Below are 21,023 nucleotides of genomic sequence, written 5' to 3'. Positions count from 1 at the left end.
GGAACCAGGCTTAAAATAGGTCAGGGCGGGGGGGGTCTTGTAGGGTGGGGGTCAGCATCAAGGCAGGGAGGTGGCCCTTTGCGGGACCCCCTTACCGATGCCAGGACCCACATTCAGGCACTAAGTGCCTTTGAACGAGTGATCCCCACCAACCCCCCCACCCCCCGCAGCTGAGAAGCAGCCCGCCCGGTTTTTCATGCCATTCTTTCTGTGCCACCTGCCACATGGTAATTGTCGCTGCAGTGGGAGGACCTTGATTAGGGATTAGTTACCGTTAAGGGCCTCAATGTGTGGTGGGGCGGGAAGGACGTTCACAGGCCTTCCTGCCTCAACTAAATTTCGGCGGAGATGGGATGGTGGCAGGGTCCCCCGCCCCCCCTCCCACTACCATCTCACCCAATTTTATGCTCTCCCCACCGCCAAACACGCCACGGGGGAGAGCAGAAAATTCGTCCTGCGTGTCTAAAGAGATTCGGCGCATGCTGATCAGTAGTATGCTTCAATCCTCCCACAGTTCCTGCACAGACCAAAAAATGTATTTTTAAATTTATTGAGTAGACCTTGATAGAATTATTTTAAAAAATACATAAATTAGACATCTTCAGTTACATATTGGCTTGGATTGGTGGTAAATGATGACTGAATGGTGCCTGTCATTCATCAGATTTACATTTTCCCACAGACTTTTGTGGGCTTTAGATTAGAGATACAGCACTGAAACAGGCCCTTCGGCCCACCGAGTCTGTGCCGAACATCAACCACCCATTTTATACTAATCCTACACTAATCCCATATTCCCAACAAACATCCCCACCTATCCCTATATTTCCCTACCACCTACCTATACTAGTGACAATTTATAATGGCCAATTTACCTATCAACCTGCAAGTCTTTTGGCTTGTGGGAGGAAACCGGAGCACCCGGAGAAAACCCACGCAGACACAGGGAGAACTTGCAAACTCCACACAGGCAGTACCCGGAACCGAACCCGGGTCCCTGGAGCTGTGAGGCTGCGGTGCTAACCACTGCGCTGGAACCTGTGCTAATCAGAAATTGATTTCAGTGCAGGACCCTCTACAGGGGATCTGGGACCCACGTGAATACAGAAACCAACAGCAAATCAAATACAATGAAGAATTCTTAATGACCAGTTCAGAGTATGAAGCAGGAAGTTTTAGTTAGAATAGTTAATTCAATGCCAAATCATATAGAGAAAGTGGTATAAGGAAAGGGAAGAAAGATGGGATTAAGAGAGAGAGGAAAAAAGACAAAGAAAATATTTTTTAAAATGTTTTTTAAAAAATATCTCCAGGGATAATTAATATCAGAAAGAATGACACTGCACACTTGTAAAAGTTAACTTTCAGTGCCAGAGAGATTTTTTGGCAGTAATTAAGATTTATCATAATGTTAAAAATCCACTTACACGAGAACGGGCAAGTCCGAACTTTTTATGGCTATTTTAGTGGATATCAACTGGATAAGTACCCCAACTTCACTCGTTCCCTGTATAGAAATCGTGAGTCTCTATGTGAGATGCCAGCATAGAGAAGCTTCTGGAGGGGTAGGGCAATGCAAACAGTAACTTCCAGATTTCCGTGTTTAACTGCGCCTGTCCTATCACTGTCCGATTTACTCTTTTATAACGGTTGGACAATAATGACCTCATCGTTATTTTTACCATAAAATCCCAGCCAACATTAATCCTAAGCTTTTAAGATTTCAAAAACCCTTCATCTACACAAATACAGAAATTGAAGCCATTTACTGTAAAATCTAAGGCATCATCTGCACCCTGAAGCATGTTTATATGTGCTTCCAATTAACAATTCAGCATAAGAAGATTATTTGGTCTTTAACTGAAAGAACACCTTAACAGTTTGGAGTGAATTATACACTAATGTGAGTTGTTGACATCATTTTACAGTTCAAACCTGAGTTAGAGCACAAATAATTGAAAATAATAACAGTAGGTAATGAAAAGCCTGATTTTAAAGTCATTTTTCCATAGAATGGTAAACAAATGTCAATATAATCATTACAACAATATTTTCACCATTACACAACAGGTAAGTCCTATCAAAGCCCCTTTGCATGTGTTTTATTGCAACAGTAGGTACAATATGGTAACAACGGCATCTTATTGTTACAGTATTTGCTACGCCAAGGTCGCACTGCAGTCCAGGTTTCTCATGAACTGGAGGTCATAAACACAGAATACGGCCCAGATGTACCTATGTCCTTGGCTGACATCACAAGGCATGGCACTGTTAAGCCTTATGGAGTGACGACAATAACAAAAGGAGGACTACATATGCGCTTAGGGAATGTTGGTGAGCAAACTTACACTTCTGACATCTTCATTTTGTGATGGAGAGTAGAAATAGAAATTTAATAAATCAGGACTGGAAATTATTCTTGCAAAGATTAACTACAGGCACTATAAACCAATTGAAACAACAGATTGAGGAATTCAATTAAAACACATTAAGGGGGGAATTTTATGCTCTCTCCCGCTACAGGTTTGGACTCGGGAAGAGCATAAAATGGGGTGGTATGGTGGCAGGTGGGGAGTGGTTCCTGCCACCATCCCACCACCAAAGTTTAGTCCGGCATGGGGAGGCCTTTGAATGGCCTTCCCGTTCCACCACCAATAGAGGCCCTTAACTGGGCAATTAATCCCCAACTATGGTCCTCATCCTGCTGCCGTCCTAATTAGACGTGCAGTGGGCGGACCTGTTGCCACCCGGGAAGCACGGCACGAAAAACCGTGTGGGCTGCTTCCCAGTTTTGGGGGTCTGGGACATCTCTCATTAAAAGGCAGTGCCTGAATGAGGGGTCTGGCATTGGGAAGGGTGGGGCCCACAGAGCACCCCTCCCCACCCCCACACACCCCTCTCCCGCAACACCCCCTCCATGAATCCCCTCCCACCCTGACCTATCTGTGGCCTGGGTCCAGCAACGCTTCTGGGCCTCTGGTAGGTGTTCCTCCGGCAGAGCCACCAACTTCGTGGTGCAGGCCTCTGTTTGGCCGGCAGCTCTCCAAGGGCTGGACGTCCGGCGCTGGGCTGCTTGATCCTGTGGAAGGCCTGCCACTCTCCACCTAAGTGCCTGATTAGCACGAGATTCGGCGGGCCTTTCAGAGAAGAGGTGACGCAGGTTCTCGGCGTCGCATCTTCTGACTTTGAGATCCCCATTGAAAGCATAAAATCCTGGCCTAAGTGTTTGTACATTAATCTTTTCACAGCATTAGTTTTGAGCCATAGCCCTCAGTTTCAAGATTTAAACATAAATAAGGATACAAGTAAAGTGGAGTAAAGGTTCAAGTCTGACGTTTATATCTTGGTGTTCGTGTTTTCAAGGCTTTGAACGATGCTTGCGCTCAGTCTACAGACATATGTAATAATGATGTCTGTAAGTCATTACAATTAAACTAATACTAATAACTGGTGATCTGAGTGAGCCAATCCAAGCTTTTCCAGGTTATTCATTGGTGTTACGGAGGAATAGTGATCCACACAAACTTGTGACCAAAGCGTAACATTTCTTAATAAACTTGCTTTAACTTTGTTGAGGTCTCAGCTGTCTTTGTTATTGGATTACTGTAGTGAAGCATAAGCAGAATTGCATTCGTTACTAGTACACAGGAATCACTGCAGCAAGTACTTGAACTGAAGGTAGAAATTTTACCAAGAGAATTTTTGGAATTGAAAGAAATAGGTGTAGTCACACAAGAGATTGGGTAATATCAGTCCAGCTATTGAGTTGCTTTGACCTTTGATATTTTCACTTGGCTTTTTTCAGGTACAATTAATGTTATTTTCCATTGTCTTCAGGAGTACTTTTATATTACAAACAATTTTGAAGGCACTGTTGGTGGCAATTACATATAGTATTTTCAAGTACTTTATATACAGGTCCTGAGGGGCTGCTTAATGCGGGGACAGCACATTTCTCTTTCATTTCTAAATCCAGGTTCGACTGACAGCATGATGGCCTACCTCTCTTTTGCTGGATGTTCAGGCCCTACATCACATGACACTACAGAGTATAAAACTCCTGTAAAGGGGGTAGGCAAAATCCTGATGATTTTCATTCAATTAGAAGGTCAGGCATATAGCAGATAAACTCTAAAGCAATATAAAAATGTACATTAATCAAATATCTTCAGTTGCTCCAAACATGCAGATACGTTTATCAGATCATGTAACTAACATCACAAGTCATAATATTGTGGAATTTTGCGACTGCCAGTAAAATGGTAACTCATTACAGTTTTCCTGTGGGTAATTTTGGGGAACCTGGATCAATTAATGGGAAGAACAGAAAACCAACCAATTGTGAGACACAGGTACGACTGATTAAAAAGTTCAGAAATGGCTCACAAAAATTGAGAAAATGACAACTTACTCCCAAGGCTGTGCACCTAGTAAGAATTGCACTCTCCTTCCCTTCCCCCTCATTATCTAATTGACCTGCCCTCTGCTCCCCTGGTTCTGCCAATTCAACCACTTCTGCTGTATTCAGGCATGCAAGCTTTGCAGCCATTTGCTCGCAGTTTAAACATGATCTGGATGGATTAGAACAACTGACACAATTAACATTATCGATTTACCTGTATGCTGGCAGTGAGGTCTTTGTGCTGGAAAAACGGTGTCCTTGGAAAAGGAACATATGGTGTAAATTAAAACATTCAATCAGAATTCAAACTGGATTTTATTTCCTCGTGTTCAATTGTCAAATGTACTCAAGCAAATATAACAGTAATTAATTTACACAGCATATGTCCAGTAGATGAATATCTCACTCGAGGAGAGATAGACACTGCGAAGGAAGAAAAGAAAAACAGAGAGCAGAGGCACTGAAGACATAGGTTTGAGGATTCTTTTAAAAGGAGGAAGAGAACATATATTGGCCTTGGAGGGGGTGACGTGCAGATTTACCACAATGATACAGAGATTGAAAGGGTTTGTTTTTATTTATTTGTTTCATGCGATGTGGGCGTCGCTGGCAAGGACAGCATTTGTTCCCCACCCCTAATTTCCCTTGATGACTGAATTCAGAGAGCAGTTAAGAGTCAACCACATTCCTGTGAGCCTGGAGTCACATGTAGTCCAGACCGGTAAGGATGGCAGATTTCCTTCCATAAAGGACATTAATGAACCAAATGGGTTTTTACGACAATCAATGTAGTTTCATGGTCACCAGTACTGAGACTAGCTTTCAATTCCAGATTTTAAAAAAATTAACTGAATTCATTAATTAACTGAATTTAAATTCCATCAGCTACCATGGTGGGATTTGAACCTGTGGCCCCAGAGTATTAAGTTGGATTTCTGGATTATTAGTCCAGTGACATTTCCGCTACACCACCATCTCCCCACAGTTACATTATGAGGACAGGTTGCATAGATTAGGCTTGTATTCCCTTGAGTAGAGAAGACTAAGGGGTGATGTAATTGAAGTGTTTAAGGTGATTCTTCTTCTTCTTTGGCCTCCTTGTCTCGAGAGACAATGGGTAAGCGCCTGGAGGTGGTCAGTGGTTTGTGAAGCAGTGCCTGGAGTGGCTATAAAGGCCAATTCTAGAGTGACAGACTCTTCCACATGTGCTGCAGATAAAATTGGTTGTCGGGGCTGTTACACAGTTGGCTCTCCCCTTGCGCTTCTGTCTTTTTTCCTGCCAACTGCTAAGTCTCTTCGACTCGCCACACTTTAGCCCCACCTTTATGGCTGCCCGCCAGCTCTGGCGATTGCTGGCAACTGACTCCCACGACTTGTGATCAATGTCACAGGACTTCATGTCGCGTTTGCAGACGTCTTTAAAGCGGAGACATGGACGGCCGGTGGGTCTGATACCAGTGACGAGCTCGCTGTACAATGTGTCTTTGGGGATCCTGCCATCTTCCATGCGGCTCACATGGCCAAGCCATCTCAAGCGCCGCTGACTCAGTAGTGTGTATATGCTGGGGATGTTGGCCGCCTCGAGGACTTCTGTGTTGGAGATACGGTCCTGTCACCTGATGCCAAGGATTCTCTGGAGGCAGCGAAGATGGAATGAATTGAGACGTCGCTCTTGGCTGACATACGTTGTCCAGGCCTCGCTGCCATAGAGCAAGGTACTGAGGACATAGGCTTGATACACTCGGACTTTTGTATTCCGTGTCAGTGCGCCATTTCCCCACACTCTCTTGGCCAGTCTGGACATAGCAGTGGAAACCTTTCCCATGCGCTTGTTGATTTCTGCATCGAGAGACAGGTTACTGGTGATAGTTGAGGCTAAGTAGGTGAACTCTTGAACCACTTCCAGAGCGTGGTCGCCAATATTGATGGATGGAGCATTTCTGACGTCCTGTCCCATGATGTTCGTTTTCTTTAGGCTGATGGTTAGGCCAAATGCGTTGCAGGCAGCTGCAATCCTGTCGATGAGTCTCTGCAGACACTCTTCAGTGTGAGATGTTAATGCAGCATCATCAGCAAAAAGGAGTTCCCTGATGAGGACATTCCGTACTTTGGTCTTCGCTCTTAGACGGGCAAGGTTGAACAACCTGCCACCAGATCTTGTGTGGAGGAAAATTCCTTCTTCTGAAGACTTAAACGCATGTGAGAGCAGCAGGGAGAAGAAGATCCCAAACAGTGTAGGTGCGAGAACACAGCCCTGTTTCATGCCACTCAGGATAGGAAAGGGGTCTGATGAGGTGCCGCTGTGCTGAATTGTGCCTTTCATATTGTCATGGAATGAGGTGATGATAATTAGTAGCTTTGGTGAACATCCGATCTTTGCTAGTAATCTGGAGACCACATCTGCTGACGAGGTCAAAGACTTTGGTGAGATCTATGAAGGCAACGTAAAGGGGCACCCATTGTTCGCGGCATTTCTCCTGTAGCTGGCGAATAGGAGAACAGCATGTGAATGGTGGATCTCTCTGCTCGAAAGCCGCACTGTGCCTCGGTGGACACGCTCAGCCAGTTTGTGGAGTCTGTTTAAAACAACTCGAGCGAAGGCTTTCCCCACTGTTCCGAGCAGGGAGATTCTACGGTATTTGTTGCAGTCACTGTGGTAACCCTTGTTCTTATAGAGGGTGATGATATTGGCATCGCGCATGTCCTGTGGTACTGCTCCCTCATCCCAGCACAGGCAAAGCAGTTCATGGAGTGCTGAGAGTAAAGCAGGCTTGGCACTCTTGATTATTTCAGGGGTAATGCCGTCCTTTCCAGGGGCTTTTCCGCTGGCTAAAGAATCGATGGCAATACTAAGCTCCGATTCTGTTGGCTGTTCGTCCAGCTCGTCCATGACTGGCAGAGACTGGGCTGCATAGAGGGCGGTATCAGTGACATAATTTTCCCTGGAGTACAGTTCTAGGTAGTGCACCACCCAGCAGTCCATTTGCTTGCGTTGGTCAGTGATCGTTTCCCCTGATTTAGACTTGAGGGGGGGGTTGGGATCTTCTTGACGGTTAGCCCAAAAGCTCTCTTAATGCCGTCATACATTCCTCTGATATTTCCGGTGTCAGAGGCCAACTGACTACGACTGCATAGGTGTTGCCAGTAGTCATTTGCACAACGCCTGGCTGTTCTTTGCGCGGTATTTCTGGCGGCCTTAAGTGCTAAGGATGTTAACTCGCTGGGGGCTTTCTTGTAGTTCAGCAGTGCAGTGCGCTTAGCAGCTATGACTGGTTCCATCTCTTCAGAGTGAGAGTGAAACCAGTCTGCATTCTGCTTCTCACGTTTGCCAAAGGTGGTCATTGCTGAGTCATAGATGGTGTCTGTGATGTGGGCCCACTTGGTCTCTGCATCCCCTGCAGGAGTGTTTTGAAGGGCTTTTTCAAGCGAATTGAGAAACTTTTGTGACAGCTGTGGGTAAGAAATTCTGTTAGTGTTAATGCGCGGGCAGCCATTCTGCTTGAAGTGATGTAACTTCTTTGGTTTGCTGCACACCAGGGAGTGGTCGGTGTCACAGTCCGCACTGTGGAAGCTGCGTGTGATTTGGACACTGTTTATAGAGGCTCGCCTTGTGACGATGAGGTCCAGCTGGTGCCAACGACGTGATCTTGGGTGTCTCCATGAAACCTGCTGACAGGGTTTATTTTGAAAGAACGAGTTGGTGATGCAGAGGTTGTGGTCGGTACACAACTCCATCAGTCTCTGTCCGTTCTCATTCATCCTTCCAATGCCACAGCACCCGAGGCAAGAGGGTCATGGTCAGCCCCAACGCTGGCGTTAATGTCCCCCAACAGGAACAAATGTTCAGTATTAGGAATGCTACTAATGATATTATGGAGTTCCTCGTAGAACTGGTCTTTAACTTCAGGTGGGGAGCAGAGTGTTGGAGCATAGATGCTGAGTAGGTGTACTGAACCAGAGGCGGTGAGCAGTCGAATGGACAGCATGCGTTCCGAGCTATTTGTCGGTGGCTCTGTCATGCTGAGCAAAGAGTTTCTGATGGCAAAACCCACTCCATGCTGTCTTGGTTCTTCTGGATCCCTACCCTGCCAGTAGAAGGTGTAATCTTGCCCTGATCCGCCCGCAGGGAGGCGTGTCTCCTGAAGTGTTGCAATGTCCACATTGAGTCTACTGAGTTCGTTGTTAACGATGGCGGTCTTCCGAGAGTCGTCGATTTGCGTAAAGGCCAGGACACATAGTTCTGACGTTCCAGCTTGCAAAAAATGAGGGGCTGGTATCTTCTTTCCTTTTTTTTGACGTGCTGTTTGTTCCGATGTTACAGCCAATTGTTAGGCAATGACCCTGAGCTCCAAGCACCCAATGAAGCAGGTGGACTGTGGCGCGACAGAACCCTTCTGACCGGGGGCTGCCCGGTTTGAGGCTGGTGTTCGCTGTCCAATGAGATGCGACGACCTCTCCCACCAACAAAGGCAACCCGTTGCACCCAATCTCTACGCCAATTGAGCTGGTCTTAAAACCCGTATCTGCTGCCTTCTATGTTGTTTTGGTCACTGTGAGGCGACTATGGAGTGACCATGGCGCATGCCTGGGTGGAATATATGGAGGTTATGAGTTGCCCAAGCGTCAAAAGCCCCCTCTCAGCCTTCCTGGTGGGGTCCAAAGGCGTGCAGAGCATGATGTTTGGCACCAGTTTGACTGCAGGAACTGTCGGAAACATGCCAAAGGTGACACATGGCGCCTTAGGGGTTCCGCTCTGGATTTTCTGTTCGGGTTTACTCTCTTAGCCCTAGTCTCTTCTGAGATGCCGACAAGGTAGTGGGGTCGTTAGGGCCCCTGCTCAGGGATACGAGCTAACAAGTAAACTGTGCAATTTCATGGAGGGAGAGGGAAGGCGGGAGGGGATGCAAGGGGGGAGAGGTGGGGTGTGATGCTAGTGGGGGAGGAGGAAAAGGGGGCAGGGAGGGGAGGGGTGGTCACAAAGGGGAGTAGAGAATCCAGGCTTTTGAACCATAGGGGCCATCACCTGGCCAAGTAGGAGAAACTGTTTCCATTGGCTGAACGATCAGTAACAAGAGCACACAGATTTAAGGTAAAAACAGCAAATACTGGAAATACTCAGTTCTGATGAAAGGTCATTGACCTAAAACTTTAACTCTGATTCCCTCTTCACAGATGCTGTCAGAACTGCTGAGTATTTCCAGCATATTCTGTTTTTACCTTAAATCTGTGTCCTCTCATTACTGATCCTTCAGCTAATGGAAACAGTTTCTCCTTATTTATTCTATCAAAACCCTTCATGATTTTGAATGTCTCTAATAAATTTCCCCTTAACCTTAGAATCATAGAACCATACAAACTTACAGTTCAGAAGGAAGCCATTTGGCCATTGTTTCTCAGCTGGTTCTTTGAAACAGTAGTTGTGCTTAATCCCACATCCCCCTTTTTATGTCCGTAACTCAGTAAGTTCCTCATCCTCAAATACCTGTCCAACTTCCTTTTTAAAATTATTTATGGGATCACCTTTTCAGACAAAGCATTCCAGATCCTGACATATCTGAGTGAAAACATTTCTCCTCATCTCCCCTTTAGATCTTGTGCCAATGATTTTGTATCTAGTTATTGATCCATTCGCCAGAGGGAACAACTTTTCTCCATCTACTCTATCAAAGGATCTTGGAGCCTCTATTAAGTCATCTCTTAACCTTCTCTATTCCAAGGAGAACAGTCCTAACTTTTCCAATCTCTCCTCATAACTGAAATATCTCATGCCTGGTAACATCATGGTAAAGCTTCTCTGTACCCTTTCAAAGGCCTTTACTTCTTTCCTGAAGTGTTGTGCGCAGGACTGTCCACAATGCTCCAGCTGAGGCCTAAACAATGGTTTATAAGGTTCTAACATTCTGTGTTGTATGGAGAGTGATTCGAGCTTCTCCAGTCTCTCCACATAACTGAAGTTCCTCATCTCTGGTACCATTCTAGTAAATTACCTTTGCACCCTCTTCAAGCCCTTGACATCCTTCCTAAAGTGCAGTGCCCAGATTTGCACACAATATTCCAGCTGAGGCCTAGCCAGTGATTTATGAAAGTTTAACAAAACTTTCTTGCTTTTGTACTCTATGCTTCTAGCCAGTAATCATGGGCTGGATTTTACCAGCCTTATGGCGACAGGCTAGAAGGCGGAAGGAGTTGGAATATCATGATGAAAGGCGGAAGGAGTTGGAATATCATGATTAAAGGCGTCGGAGGGAAGCCCGATGTCTTCAGATCTCAACCGGATATTCTGAAGGGTGGCTGGCATGGTGGGAGGACCTCATGCTGAAATGTGGTGGGAAGGTAAATAAGCCTGTTTTACAGGCAATTAACTACTATTTTACCAGGGATTTCAAGTTTTACAAAGAGTGCATGAGAACTACAAGGCTTTAGAGCCTTACCAGATATAAGGAGGCAGTGGATGAGCAGGCGGTCAGTGCTGGCTGCAAACGGCAGCCATTGGGAATGCTGGAGTGGCTTGGCAGGGAGGGTGGAATAGCGTGGGCATTGGCAGTGGCAGTCGGGAGCAGGGATAAGCTTGAGTGCCATCTCGGAAGTGGCAGTCGTGTAAATAGGGCGGTGGGGGGTAGGGGGGTGGGGTGGGTGTGAGAGGCCCTGGAAACTAAGTGCGGCTATCTGCCGTGGGCCTCATTCACTCAGGCTTTGAGACCTCCAGTGAGCAAGAGCATCAGGGAGTGAGAGAGCTTCAGCTACAGGCAGCGGGCCAACAGGAACTTCTGCCTCAGAGGGGGAAGGCAGGAGGGCACAGAGGGGCATTCAACCAGCCTCTTGTGTGCAGAAGAGGTTGCCCACCAGAGAGTATCTACTGTTAGAGGCTCAGCTTCCTGCAAAAGTCGGAGCAGCAGTGTCACCAAAGACTCCGCCTCTCCGGGAGGCCGTCACTGAGCTGTGTGCCATGATAGAGGATGAGCTGAGCCCTATGGAAAGTGGTGGCCACGCAATGCCTGTGGTGCTGAAGGTCACCGTGGCACTGAATTTCTACGTCTCGGGATCATTCATCATTCTAGGGATTTTTTGGAGATATATGTGGGATCTCATCACTGCATCAAGATAGTCACCAATGACATCTTCAAGAGGGTCAGCTTTTATACTGTTCAGATAAGCTGAGAGGGCTATAGGATTCAGGGCCATTGCTGGGTTCCCCCAGGTGCAGGGTGTCATCGACTGCATGCATGTGGCAATCAAGGCTCCCACAGACCAGGCAGCAGCCTTCATCAGTAGGAAGGGCTTACAGTCATTCAATGTACAACTGGTCTGTGACCACTGCAAACAGTTCCTTCAGGTCTGTGCAAGGTTTCCAGGAAGCAACCACAATGCCTACATACTAAGGCTGTCCAAGGTGCCAGACCTTTTCAAGCCCCCGGCACCTTCAAAGATGGATACTGGGTGATGAGGGCTACCCACTATAGACGTGGCTGCTGATGTCTGTGAGGAACCCAAGCACTGATGCAGAGGAGAGCTACAACATCTACCACAAGACAACTTGAGCGGCCATCGAGCAGGCCATAGGGCTTCTGAAAATGTAGTTCGCACTCTTGATGGATCTGGTGCAGCCCTTCAGTATGCCTCAGCAAGGGTCTCCCGCATTGTGTTGGCATGCTGTGCTCTTCACAACCTGGCACTACAGAAGGGAGAGATTTTGAACAATGAGGATATTGTGGAGCAAGACGCCTCCTCTAACAATGAAGATATGGAGGAAGACGCTGGACAGGCGCTGCATGATAAAGAATTCCATGCACCACAGCCAAGATGCAATGAGATACTTGCAAGGGAGGCTCGTGACGCACGAATACAGGAATGTTTCAGATGATCCTTAATGACAGATCCATGCAATCTACTAAAGCTACAGCCTTCTGCAGCCCTGTTGCCATTTCCTTCATTTCCCTTCCCAATTACCTGCAACCATCAAGACATTAGACTGCGGCATTGACCTTATGTGGTGTGGTCCTACCCGTCACATACTTTGAGGGAGTCAATGTACTGCTGAAGGTCCAGCAGGCTGCAAGAAATGAAAGGATTCCTCTTGCCTTGCAACATTACACATTTCTTGGGGAGCAAAAAGATTGCAAGACAGCATTGATAAACAAAATTTAAACCTGTGAACCCCGTGCAGCTAGGTGCTCTTCTTAAATCTCTTACATGTGTTCCTCCGTGGTGCTCCCCCTCACTGTCAGCTGAGGTAGAGGCAGGCTGCTGACCTTGGTACCCTGTGGCTTTTGATGACTGTGGCAGTTGTCCTCTGGCAGCCTGCGGCCTGGAGAGCCCTGGCATATTGAGGGCTACCTGCGATAGTAGTGTCACTGACAGAGAGGCTGAGGAGTTGCTACCCAAGCCAAGAGTGCCCTGAGAGGAGCCCCCAGATGCATCAGGCTGTCATTCCTCTATCCTTTCAGGGTACACTGGTACCTCCCTGCTCATTGAGGTGGTGGAGGTGAGTTCAGGGTCTACGCGCATCTTCATCAACTGAGTGGTCTGCTGGATATAGTTCTCCACGAGGATCGCCAATCTGTCAATTGAGGAAGCCAAGCATGCACACGCCAGAGACATGACAGCACTCTAGGCCTGAATGGACTCCTCCATTTAAAAAAAATTTCTTCACGGGATGTGGGCATCGCTGACAAAGCCAGCATTTGTTGCACATCCATAATTGCCCTTGGGAAGGTGCTGGTGAGCTGCCTTCTTGAACTGCTGCAGTCCACGTGGTGTAAATACACCCACAGTGCTGTTAAGGAGGGAGTTCCAGGATTTTGACCCAGTGACAGTGAAGGAACGCCAATATATTTCCAAGTCAGGATGGTGTGTGGCTTGGAAAGGAACTTGCAGGTGATGGTGTTCCCATGCACCTGCTGCCATTGTCCTTCTAGGTGGTAGAGGTCGTGGGTTTGGAAAGTGCTGTCAAAGGAGCCTTGGTGAGTTGCTGCAGTGCATCTTGTAGATGGTACACACTGCTGCCACTGTGCATTGGTGGTGGATGGGGTGCCAATCAAGCGGGCTGCTTTGTCCTGGATGGCGAGAAGCTTCTTCAGTATTGTTGGAGCTGCACTCATCCAGGCAAGTGGAGAGTATTCCATCACACTCCTAACTTATGCCTTGTAGATGGTGGATAGGTATTGGGGAGACAGGAGGTGAGTTCCCAGCCTCTGACCTGCTCTTTTAGCCACAGTACTTATAAGGCTGGTCCAGTTCAGTTTCTGGTCAATGGTAACCTCCAAGATGTTGATAGTAGGGGATTTAGTGATGGTAATGCCATTGAATGTCATGGGTAGATGGTTGGATTCTCTCTTGTTAGAGATAGTCATTGCCTGGCACTTGTGTGGTGCAAATGTTACTTGCCACTTTTCAGCCCAAGCCTGAATGTTGTCCAGGTGTTGCTGCATTTTTACACGGACTGCTTCAGGATCTGAAGAGTTGTAAATGGTGCTGAACATTGTGCAATCATCAGCGAACATCCCCATTTCTGACCTTATGATGGAGGGAAGGTCAATGATGAAGCAGCTGAAGATGGTTGGACCGAGGACGCTACCCTGAGGAACTCCAGCAGCATTGTCCTGGGACTGAGATGATTGACCTGCAACAGCTACAACCATCTTCCTTTGTGCTAGGTATGACTCCAACCGGTGAAGAGTTTTCACCCTGATTCCCATTGACCCCAGTTTTGCTAGGGCTCCTTGATGCCACACTCAAATTCTGCCTTGGTGTCAAGGGCAGTCACTCTCACCTCACCTCTGGAATTCAGCTCTTTTGTCCATGTTTGGACCAAGGCTGTAATAAGGTCAGTGGCTGAGAGGCGGAACCCAAACTGAGCGTCACTGAGCAGGTCATTGCTGAGTAAATACCGCTTCATAACACTGTCAACGACACCTTCCATCACTGCTGCCTGGACTGGAGGGCATGTCTTACAAAGATAGATTGAGGGAGCTAGGGCTTTTCTCATTGGAGCGAAGAAGGATGAGAGGTGACTTGATAGAGGGGTACAAGATGATGAGAGGCATAGATAGAGTGGATAGCCAGAGACTTTTTCCCAGGGTGGAAAGGGTTATCACTAGGGGGCATAATTTTAAGGTGATTGGAGGAAGGTTTCGGGGAGATGTCAGAGGTAGGTTCTTTACACAGAGAGTGGTGGGTGCGTGGAATGCACTGCCAGCGGTGGTAGTAGAAGCAGATACATTAGGGACATTTAAGCGACTCTTGGATAGGTACATGGATGATAGTAGAATGAAGGGTAGGTAGTTTGATCTTAGAGTAGGTTAAAGGTTCGGCACAACATCGTGGGCCGAAGGGCCTGTACTGTGCTGTCCTGTTCTACATTCTACGTTCTACTTTGCTGATGATCGAGAGCAGGCTGATGGGCGGTAATTTGCTGGATTGGATTTGTCCTGCTTTTTGTGCACGGGACATACTTGAGCAATTTTCCACATTGTTGGGTGGATGCCAGTGTTGTAGCTGTCCTGGATCAGCTTGGCTAGCGGCACGGCCAGTTCTGGAAGACAAGTCTTCGGTACTATTGCCGGAATGTTGTCAGGGTCCATATCCTTTACAGTCTCCATTGTCTTCAGCCTTTTCTTGATATCATGTGGAGTGAATCGAATTGGTTGAAAACTGGCACCTCACTCTCACTCACTCTCACGGGGCTCCACTCCTGTCTCTCCATATACTATGGACCGGCTGGGGACCTCAAGAGGAGGGTGAGATGGATCATCTACTTGGCACTTCTAGCTGAAGATGGTTGCAAATACTTCAGCCTTGTCTTTTGCACTGATGTGTTGGGCTCCCCCATCATTGAGGATGGGGATATTTGTGGAGCCTCCTCCTCCTGTTGTTTAGTTGTCCACCACCATTCATGACTGGATGTGGCAGGACTGCAGAGCTTAGATCTAATCCGTTGGTTGTAGGATTGTGGCGCACCCTCTGAACTCCCCTCTTCCTCTTCAGAGGTGGACGGCTGTCCCCCAGTCACGGCAGCTATCTGCTCTTGTCCTTGACCTGCGTGAGAGAGATTAATTAGAGGGTGATGCGCATTCCATCACTTCCTTCAGAATATTCCTTTTGTGGAGCTCCATGTGACCAGTGGCGGACACCTGAGCACTCTACCTTGTGTTCACCAAAGGCTCTCTTATGTCCACCCAGCAGGCCTCTCACTCTCACTGGGCTCCACTCCTGTCTCACCAGCTGCTATGGAGCGGCCTGTATGCTGACCTCCGAGCTCCAGAGGCACCTCCTGTTAGCGCAGGATGGCCAGATAAGGGATATAGCTGCCTATCTTGGCCCTTTCTTTGGCCTTGTGAACAGACTTCTCTTGCAGCATAGAAATGACCATTGTTAGTGCCCCCCCCCCCCCCCCCCCGCAAAGACATGCACAATGCTGCTGCTAGTGGCAGCCTGACTGTCTATGATGGTGCCACAGGAATGCCTTCTACATGCAGCAACTCAGATGCAGCAGTGTAGGAGTCACTTCTGACTGACCGGGGCCCTTCACAGAGAGGTGACATGGCATTGACAGGCAATGCTGCTGCATGGCCATTGCCAGTGGCTGGATGAGCATGCCCTTACTACCAATCTCACATTCATGCCTAGTCACTTGTAAGGCTGTAAGGTAAACACTCACTCACCTTGGCGGAACACATGAGATCATTAACCCTCTTGTGGCGCTGCAGCCAGGTTCAAGGAACGACTCCATGGCTGCTGACCTCCTCTGCGACCTCTGTCCAGGCTTGCTTCATCTGGCAGGCTGGTCTCCTCTTCCCGTCCTGGGGGAAGAGAACCTCTCTCCTTGCCTGAGCAGCCTGGAGGAAAGCCTGCATGGAGGTATCACTGAACCGGGGCCATCCTGGATCTTCCTTCTGCCATTTCTTGTGTTGTCACCTTCTTCAGCTCTTCACTGTGCTGCCTTTGTGGGTGGATGGAATTATCAGAGTGCTGGCAGCCCTTTAAATATGGTGTCAGCACTTCCAGCAGTGCGATGTCACTCAGCCTGCACCACCTAAGTGGATGGTCTCCCCCACCTCCGGCAGTTAATTGGCCAGCTACCACTGAATCGCATTCTCTAGTACGCCCCACACCTGAGCGGCAACAGTCCTGCTTCCAGTCACGGCAGTGGGACCTCGGGTCTTTCTGAAAAATTCAGCTCCATGTTGCTTTTTTAATGACCTTTATCAACTTGGTTTGCCACCTTTGAAGTTTTCTGTATGTACACCCATAAGTCTCTCTTTTTTCTCTCCCTTTAAAATTGTATCATTTAGTTTATATTGCCTCTCCTTGTTCTTCACATTTCTCCGCATTTAATTTAATCTGCCAAATGTCTGTCCTGTTCACCAGTCTGTTTACATCCTCCTGAGGTCTGTTACTTTTCTGCTCACTGTTTACTACATTTTTGAGTTTTGTGTCATTTGTAAACTTTGAAATTATGTCCTGTATACCCAACACCAGTCCATTTATCACAAAGAACCGTAGTCTGAATAATGACCCCTGGGAGACACCACTGTGCACTTCCCTCCAGTCTTATAAACAGCCATTCACCACTATTGTCAGCTTTCTTCCTTTAGCCAATTTTTATACACTCTGCCACTGCCTCTTTAATCCTGTAAAAGAAAGAAAGACTTTGATTTATACAGCACCTTTCATGACCGTTGGACATCCCAAAGCGCTTTATCGCTTGTGAAGTACTTTTTGAAGTGTACTTTTCATGCAGGCCCCCACCTGCCAAGACTGAGGCACACATTATTTTGCCACATGAACACTAAAACTTAAAATTATGGCTGGGAAGAAAAGAGGGCCTATCACAAGGAATTGCCAAGCCCTTGACTGGAAAGACATTTGCATGCTAGCAGACAGTGTTGGAACAAGGGACCCAGTCCTTGCTTCCCCAATACACAGAAGAAATGGTCAAACCAGTTTAGTTACATGACTAACTGACTGTTGGAGTTTTTTGAATTTGAACTAGCTGAGAGAAAAAACTCAGGAAAGCTGTTCCCTCCTGGACTGGAAAAGACCCCTCTCATGTCTGCTCTCATCTCGTTCTCACTAGCTTCAGAAACCATTGAAGACACGTAAACTCAAAGAGAGAAAAGTCTGCTACGTGAACAAGGTTTAAGAAGAATACTGGGCCCCAAAAGTAAAAGCAGTCTACAATCAGACTCTATGGCAAGCTAGAAACACAGAAACAGTAACAAGGACCCCCAGCAGAGACTGTCTAAAACCTCTCTACTTTATTTTTTTCTTCTGCTCTTGTCTGCCTCTATTTGCATGTGTGTATCGCATGTGCATGCTCACGTGGGCGCGCTGTATATCTGTAGGCGTTAACCAAATTAGAATTTAAGTTTGAACAAGTTTCACTTTTCTTAAACTTAAGAAAACATGGTGTGCTCATTTCTTTGCCTTATAATTGGAAAGTGATGAACAAGGATTCACCAAGAGAGAGCTCAAAACACAGTGTGTTTAAAAAATTAAACCTTGTTACAATAAGACCAGGTGAAGATAGTAAAAGAGCCCTAGACACCTTTCTCACCTGGTCGTAACAAGTCAGTGTTGCAATATAGGAACTGTGCCATGGGCTTTAATTTTGTTAACAAGGCTTCTGTGTGCTACTTTATGACTTTTGAAAGTCATAGACATGTCAACCACATTACCCTCATCAGCGCTGTCTGTTACTTCAGCAATCAAGTTAGTCAAACACGATTTTCCTTTAATAATCCATGCTGCCTGTCATTGATTAATCCATGTTTTTCCAAATGACAATTTTGTCCCAGATTTCCTCACCACTGACTTTATGTTGACTGGGCTATACTTATTTGGTCTATTCCTCTCCTCTTTTTGAACATGTATTGTAATATTGGCAACCTTCCAGTCCTTTGGAACCACTCTTGTATCTAAGGAAGAATGAAAGATTATGACCAGAGCACCTGCAATTTCCATCCTAAAAGGCTCATGCAGTGTTAGCCTTTATATCTAGTGGGCTAGAGTTTAAAGGGAGAAAATTTTGCTACAGCTATAGAAAGCTCTGATTAGACCATATCTGGTGTACGTGTACAGTTGTGGGCACTGCACCTTAGAAAAGATATAGTAGAAGGAGTGAGGAACAGATTCAACAGACTGTTACCAGGGCTCCAAGGGTTGAATTATGAGGAGAGAGTACACAAACTTATTCCCTGGAATATAGAAGATTAAGGGGTGCTTTGATTGCGATTTTTAGGATTTTGAAAGGAATTGATTGGTAGAGAGAGAAAGACTTTTTTGTTGTTTGGGCAGTCTAGAACAAGGGGACATAAAATCAGAGCCAGGTCATTCAGGAGAAAAGTTCGGAACACTTCTTCACACAAAGGGTGGTAGATGTGAAGAACTCTGTTGCACAAGAAGTAATAAATGCTAGCTCAATTAATAACTTTAAATCTGCGATCGATAAATTTTTGCTAGACTGGGGTATAAAAGGATATGGAGCCAAGGCAGGTGAATGGAATTGAGATACAGATCAGCCCTGATCTCATTCAATGACGGAACAGTCTCGAGGGGATGTATGGCCTACACAAGTTCCTGTGTTGGATTATAATCCTAGCCCCTTTGGGACTATCCTGGATCAGGCGTACTTCTCAGATGTTCACTCTCAACTTAAGGTTAAGGTATCCAAATCCTAAAGACGCTTGAATGGGCCTAAACATCTGGTCTAACTCTCCCCAAAGGAAAGGAAGAAATCAAGAATATTACTGCCCTTCAGATAGCTGATTTTGGCAAGTTCCAGTCAGATTATAATGTCCAGGATATTGTAAGGGTCTGGGGGTCTGTCCTCAGTTATGTACCTCTTCACCAAAGAGTGTATGGAGATGTGGTTCACGGGTTAGTGATGCAATGACTATGTGCGACGATATAAGTTCTAAACTATATGGAGATTTATTAAAGAACCGACATGCAATTTGCTGCTGGTGCGACTATTAATTGCAACATTCATATTTCTTAGGAAAAGTAAAAAACATTAACTTATTTCTAGTAGAGAATCTTTTAAATCTAAATATTGTTACAATAGTATTAGTCCTAGAACTAGTTAAGCAGGATATCCGTCAGTTATCAAAGTAGCATATACCTTAAATCCCTGAGTGGTTGGAGACTATAGAGCTGGTGAGATGACTCTTTCCCAGTTAAGGGGAGGATCATGCTCACCCTCCTCTGATAGCCATAGTGATCCACTCCAGTGAATCTAAACAAATTGAAAAACGTAACCTGAGGTTCCATTATTTATATATTTTTTATTCCTTCTAGGGATATAGCCAGCATTTATTGTCCATCCCTAATTGCCCTTGAACAGAGTGGCTTGCCAGGCCATTTCTAGGCTAGGCTCCCCCCCACTCCCCTCCCCTTCCCCCCCTCCCCACCTTCCGCCCTGCCCCCTGCCCTCCCCTCCCCTTCCCCCCTCCCCTGTGGCTGCCAAAGTGACCTTGGCTGGTAATTTTAATGCCTCTGGCTCCTTTCAGACTGCTGCTGGAGATCTAAGCAACATCTCACAGTTTTCAGTACACTGCTGTATAAAGGAGGTTACTGAGGTTCTGTTTACAATGAGAAACATATGTATCTCATTCCATCTTGCCAGAGACTAGCAGGTAGAGCAAGCATGAGGTTTTGCATGGATTTCAGGCCTCCTCCCCGTGGTTCACGGTGCCATTGACTGCACGCACATTGCCTTGCGTGCTCCTTGTCTGAACTTGGGCATGTTCATCAAGCGAGAGGTATATGCAGCTGTTGTGCAACTACATGCAGTTCATCATGCACATAAATGGCCATGATACCAGCAGTAGTCACAATTCTTTCATTCTGCAGCAGTCCTCTATTCCACCTGTATTTGAAACAGCATGGCAAGTCAAAGGCTGGCTAATGGGAAATGAGGATTATCTACTCATGATGTGGCTCACGATTCTGGTCAGAAATGTATGCACATGTGCACAGCTGGCCTACAATGAGAGCCATACTGCCATAAGGAGCATTATCGAGTACACTATTAGCATACTCAAGCAAAGCTTCCGTTGCCTGGACCGCTCTGGAGGTGCCCTGCAATACTCAGCTTTTCTGTAGTTTTCTGTAGTATATGCTGCATGCTGCATAACCTGGCCATTAGGAGGGAATATTGTTATGATCCCTGTGGAGACCATCAACAAACCAAAAGAATTGAAACCCCTGACTGACCCCAATTTACAAAACAAAAAAAAGGGCAAGATTTCACTTTTATAAATCTTATTTCAACACTCTAACTAACCGCACTAGAAATTAAACATGAGTTAACAGTTAAATCACAGTCGATATATATCTTAAAGGTTGCACGTTAATTATCAGATGCAACAAAGATAGTCCTTACAAATCCTCTGAGCAGTCCTACCAGCAGGAGGGCGCTGAACAGTCCCAACGTACATCAAAATCAGGAGTCTCCTCAGGTAGTTTTCCAAGTCTTGTCCTCCTGATAGCGTGGTTCCACTGATAACTCTTTAAGTCACCGAAGACATCTGCCATAAGTTGTATTTGTCAATGGTCAGCTCTCAGTGTCCAATTTCCTCAGACTGCAGCCTGTCTTTTTAAAACAAACAACAGCTTGCCG

The 21,023-nt window shown here is 46.4% G+C and overlaps 1 protein-coding gene across 6 annotated transcripts in view; it reads left to right on the top strand.

The window, feature by feature from the left end:
• nphp4 (nephronophthisis 4) overlaps positions 1-21,023 on the top strand; it is a 532,906-nt gene that overhangs the window by 417,261 nt on the left and 94,622 nt on the right. For all 6 annotated transcript variants that reach the window (XM_068017516.1, XM_068017513.1, XM_068017512.1 and 3 more), the window contains one exon: positions 2,154-2,334. In XM_068017516.1, coding sequence (XP_067873617.1) covers positions 2,154-2,334 — 181 coding nt within the window. The remainder of the gene's footprint in view (positions 1-2,153; positions 2,335-21,023) is intronic.

Source organism: Heterodontus francisci, chromosome 37, assembly GCF_036365525.1.
Source record: "Heterodontus francisci isolate sHetFra1 chromosome 37, sHetFra1.hap1, whole genome shotgun sequence".
NCBI lineage: Eukaryota > Metazoa > Chordata > Chondrichthyes > Heterodontiformes > Heterodontidae > Heterodontus > Heterodontus francisci.
Note: the sequence above shows the minus strand (reverse complement) of the source record. Positions and strands in the feature narration are given on the sequence as shown.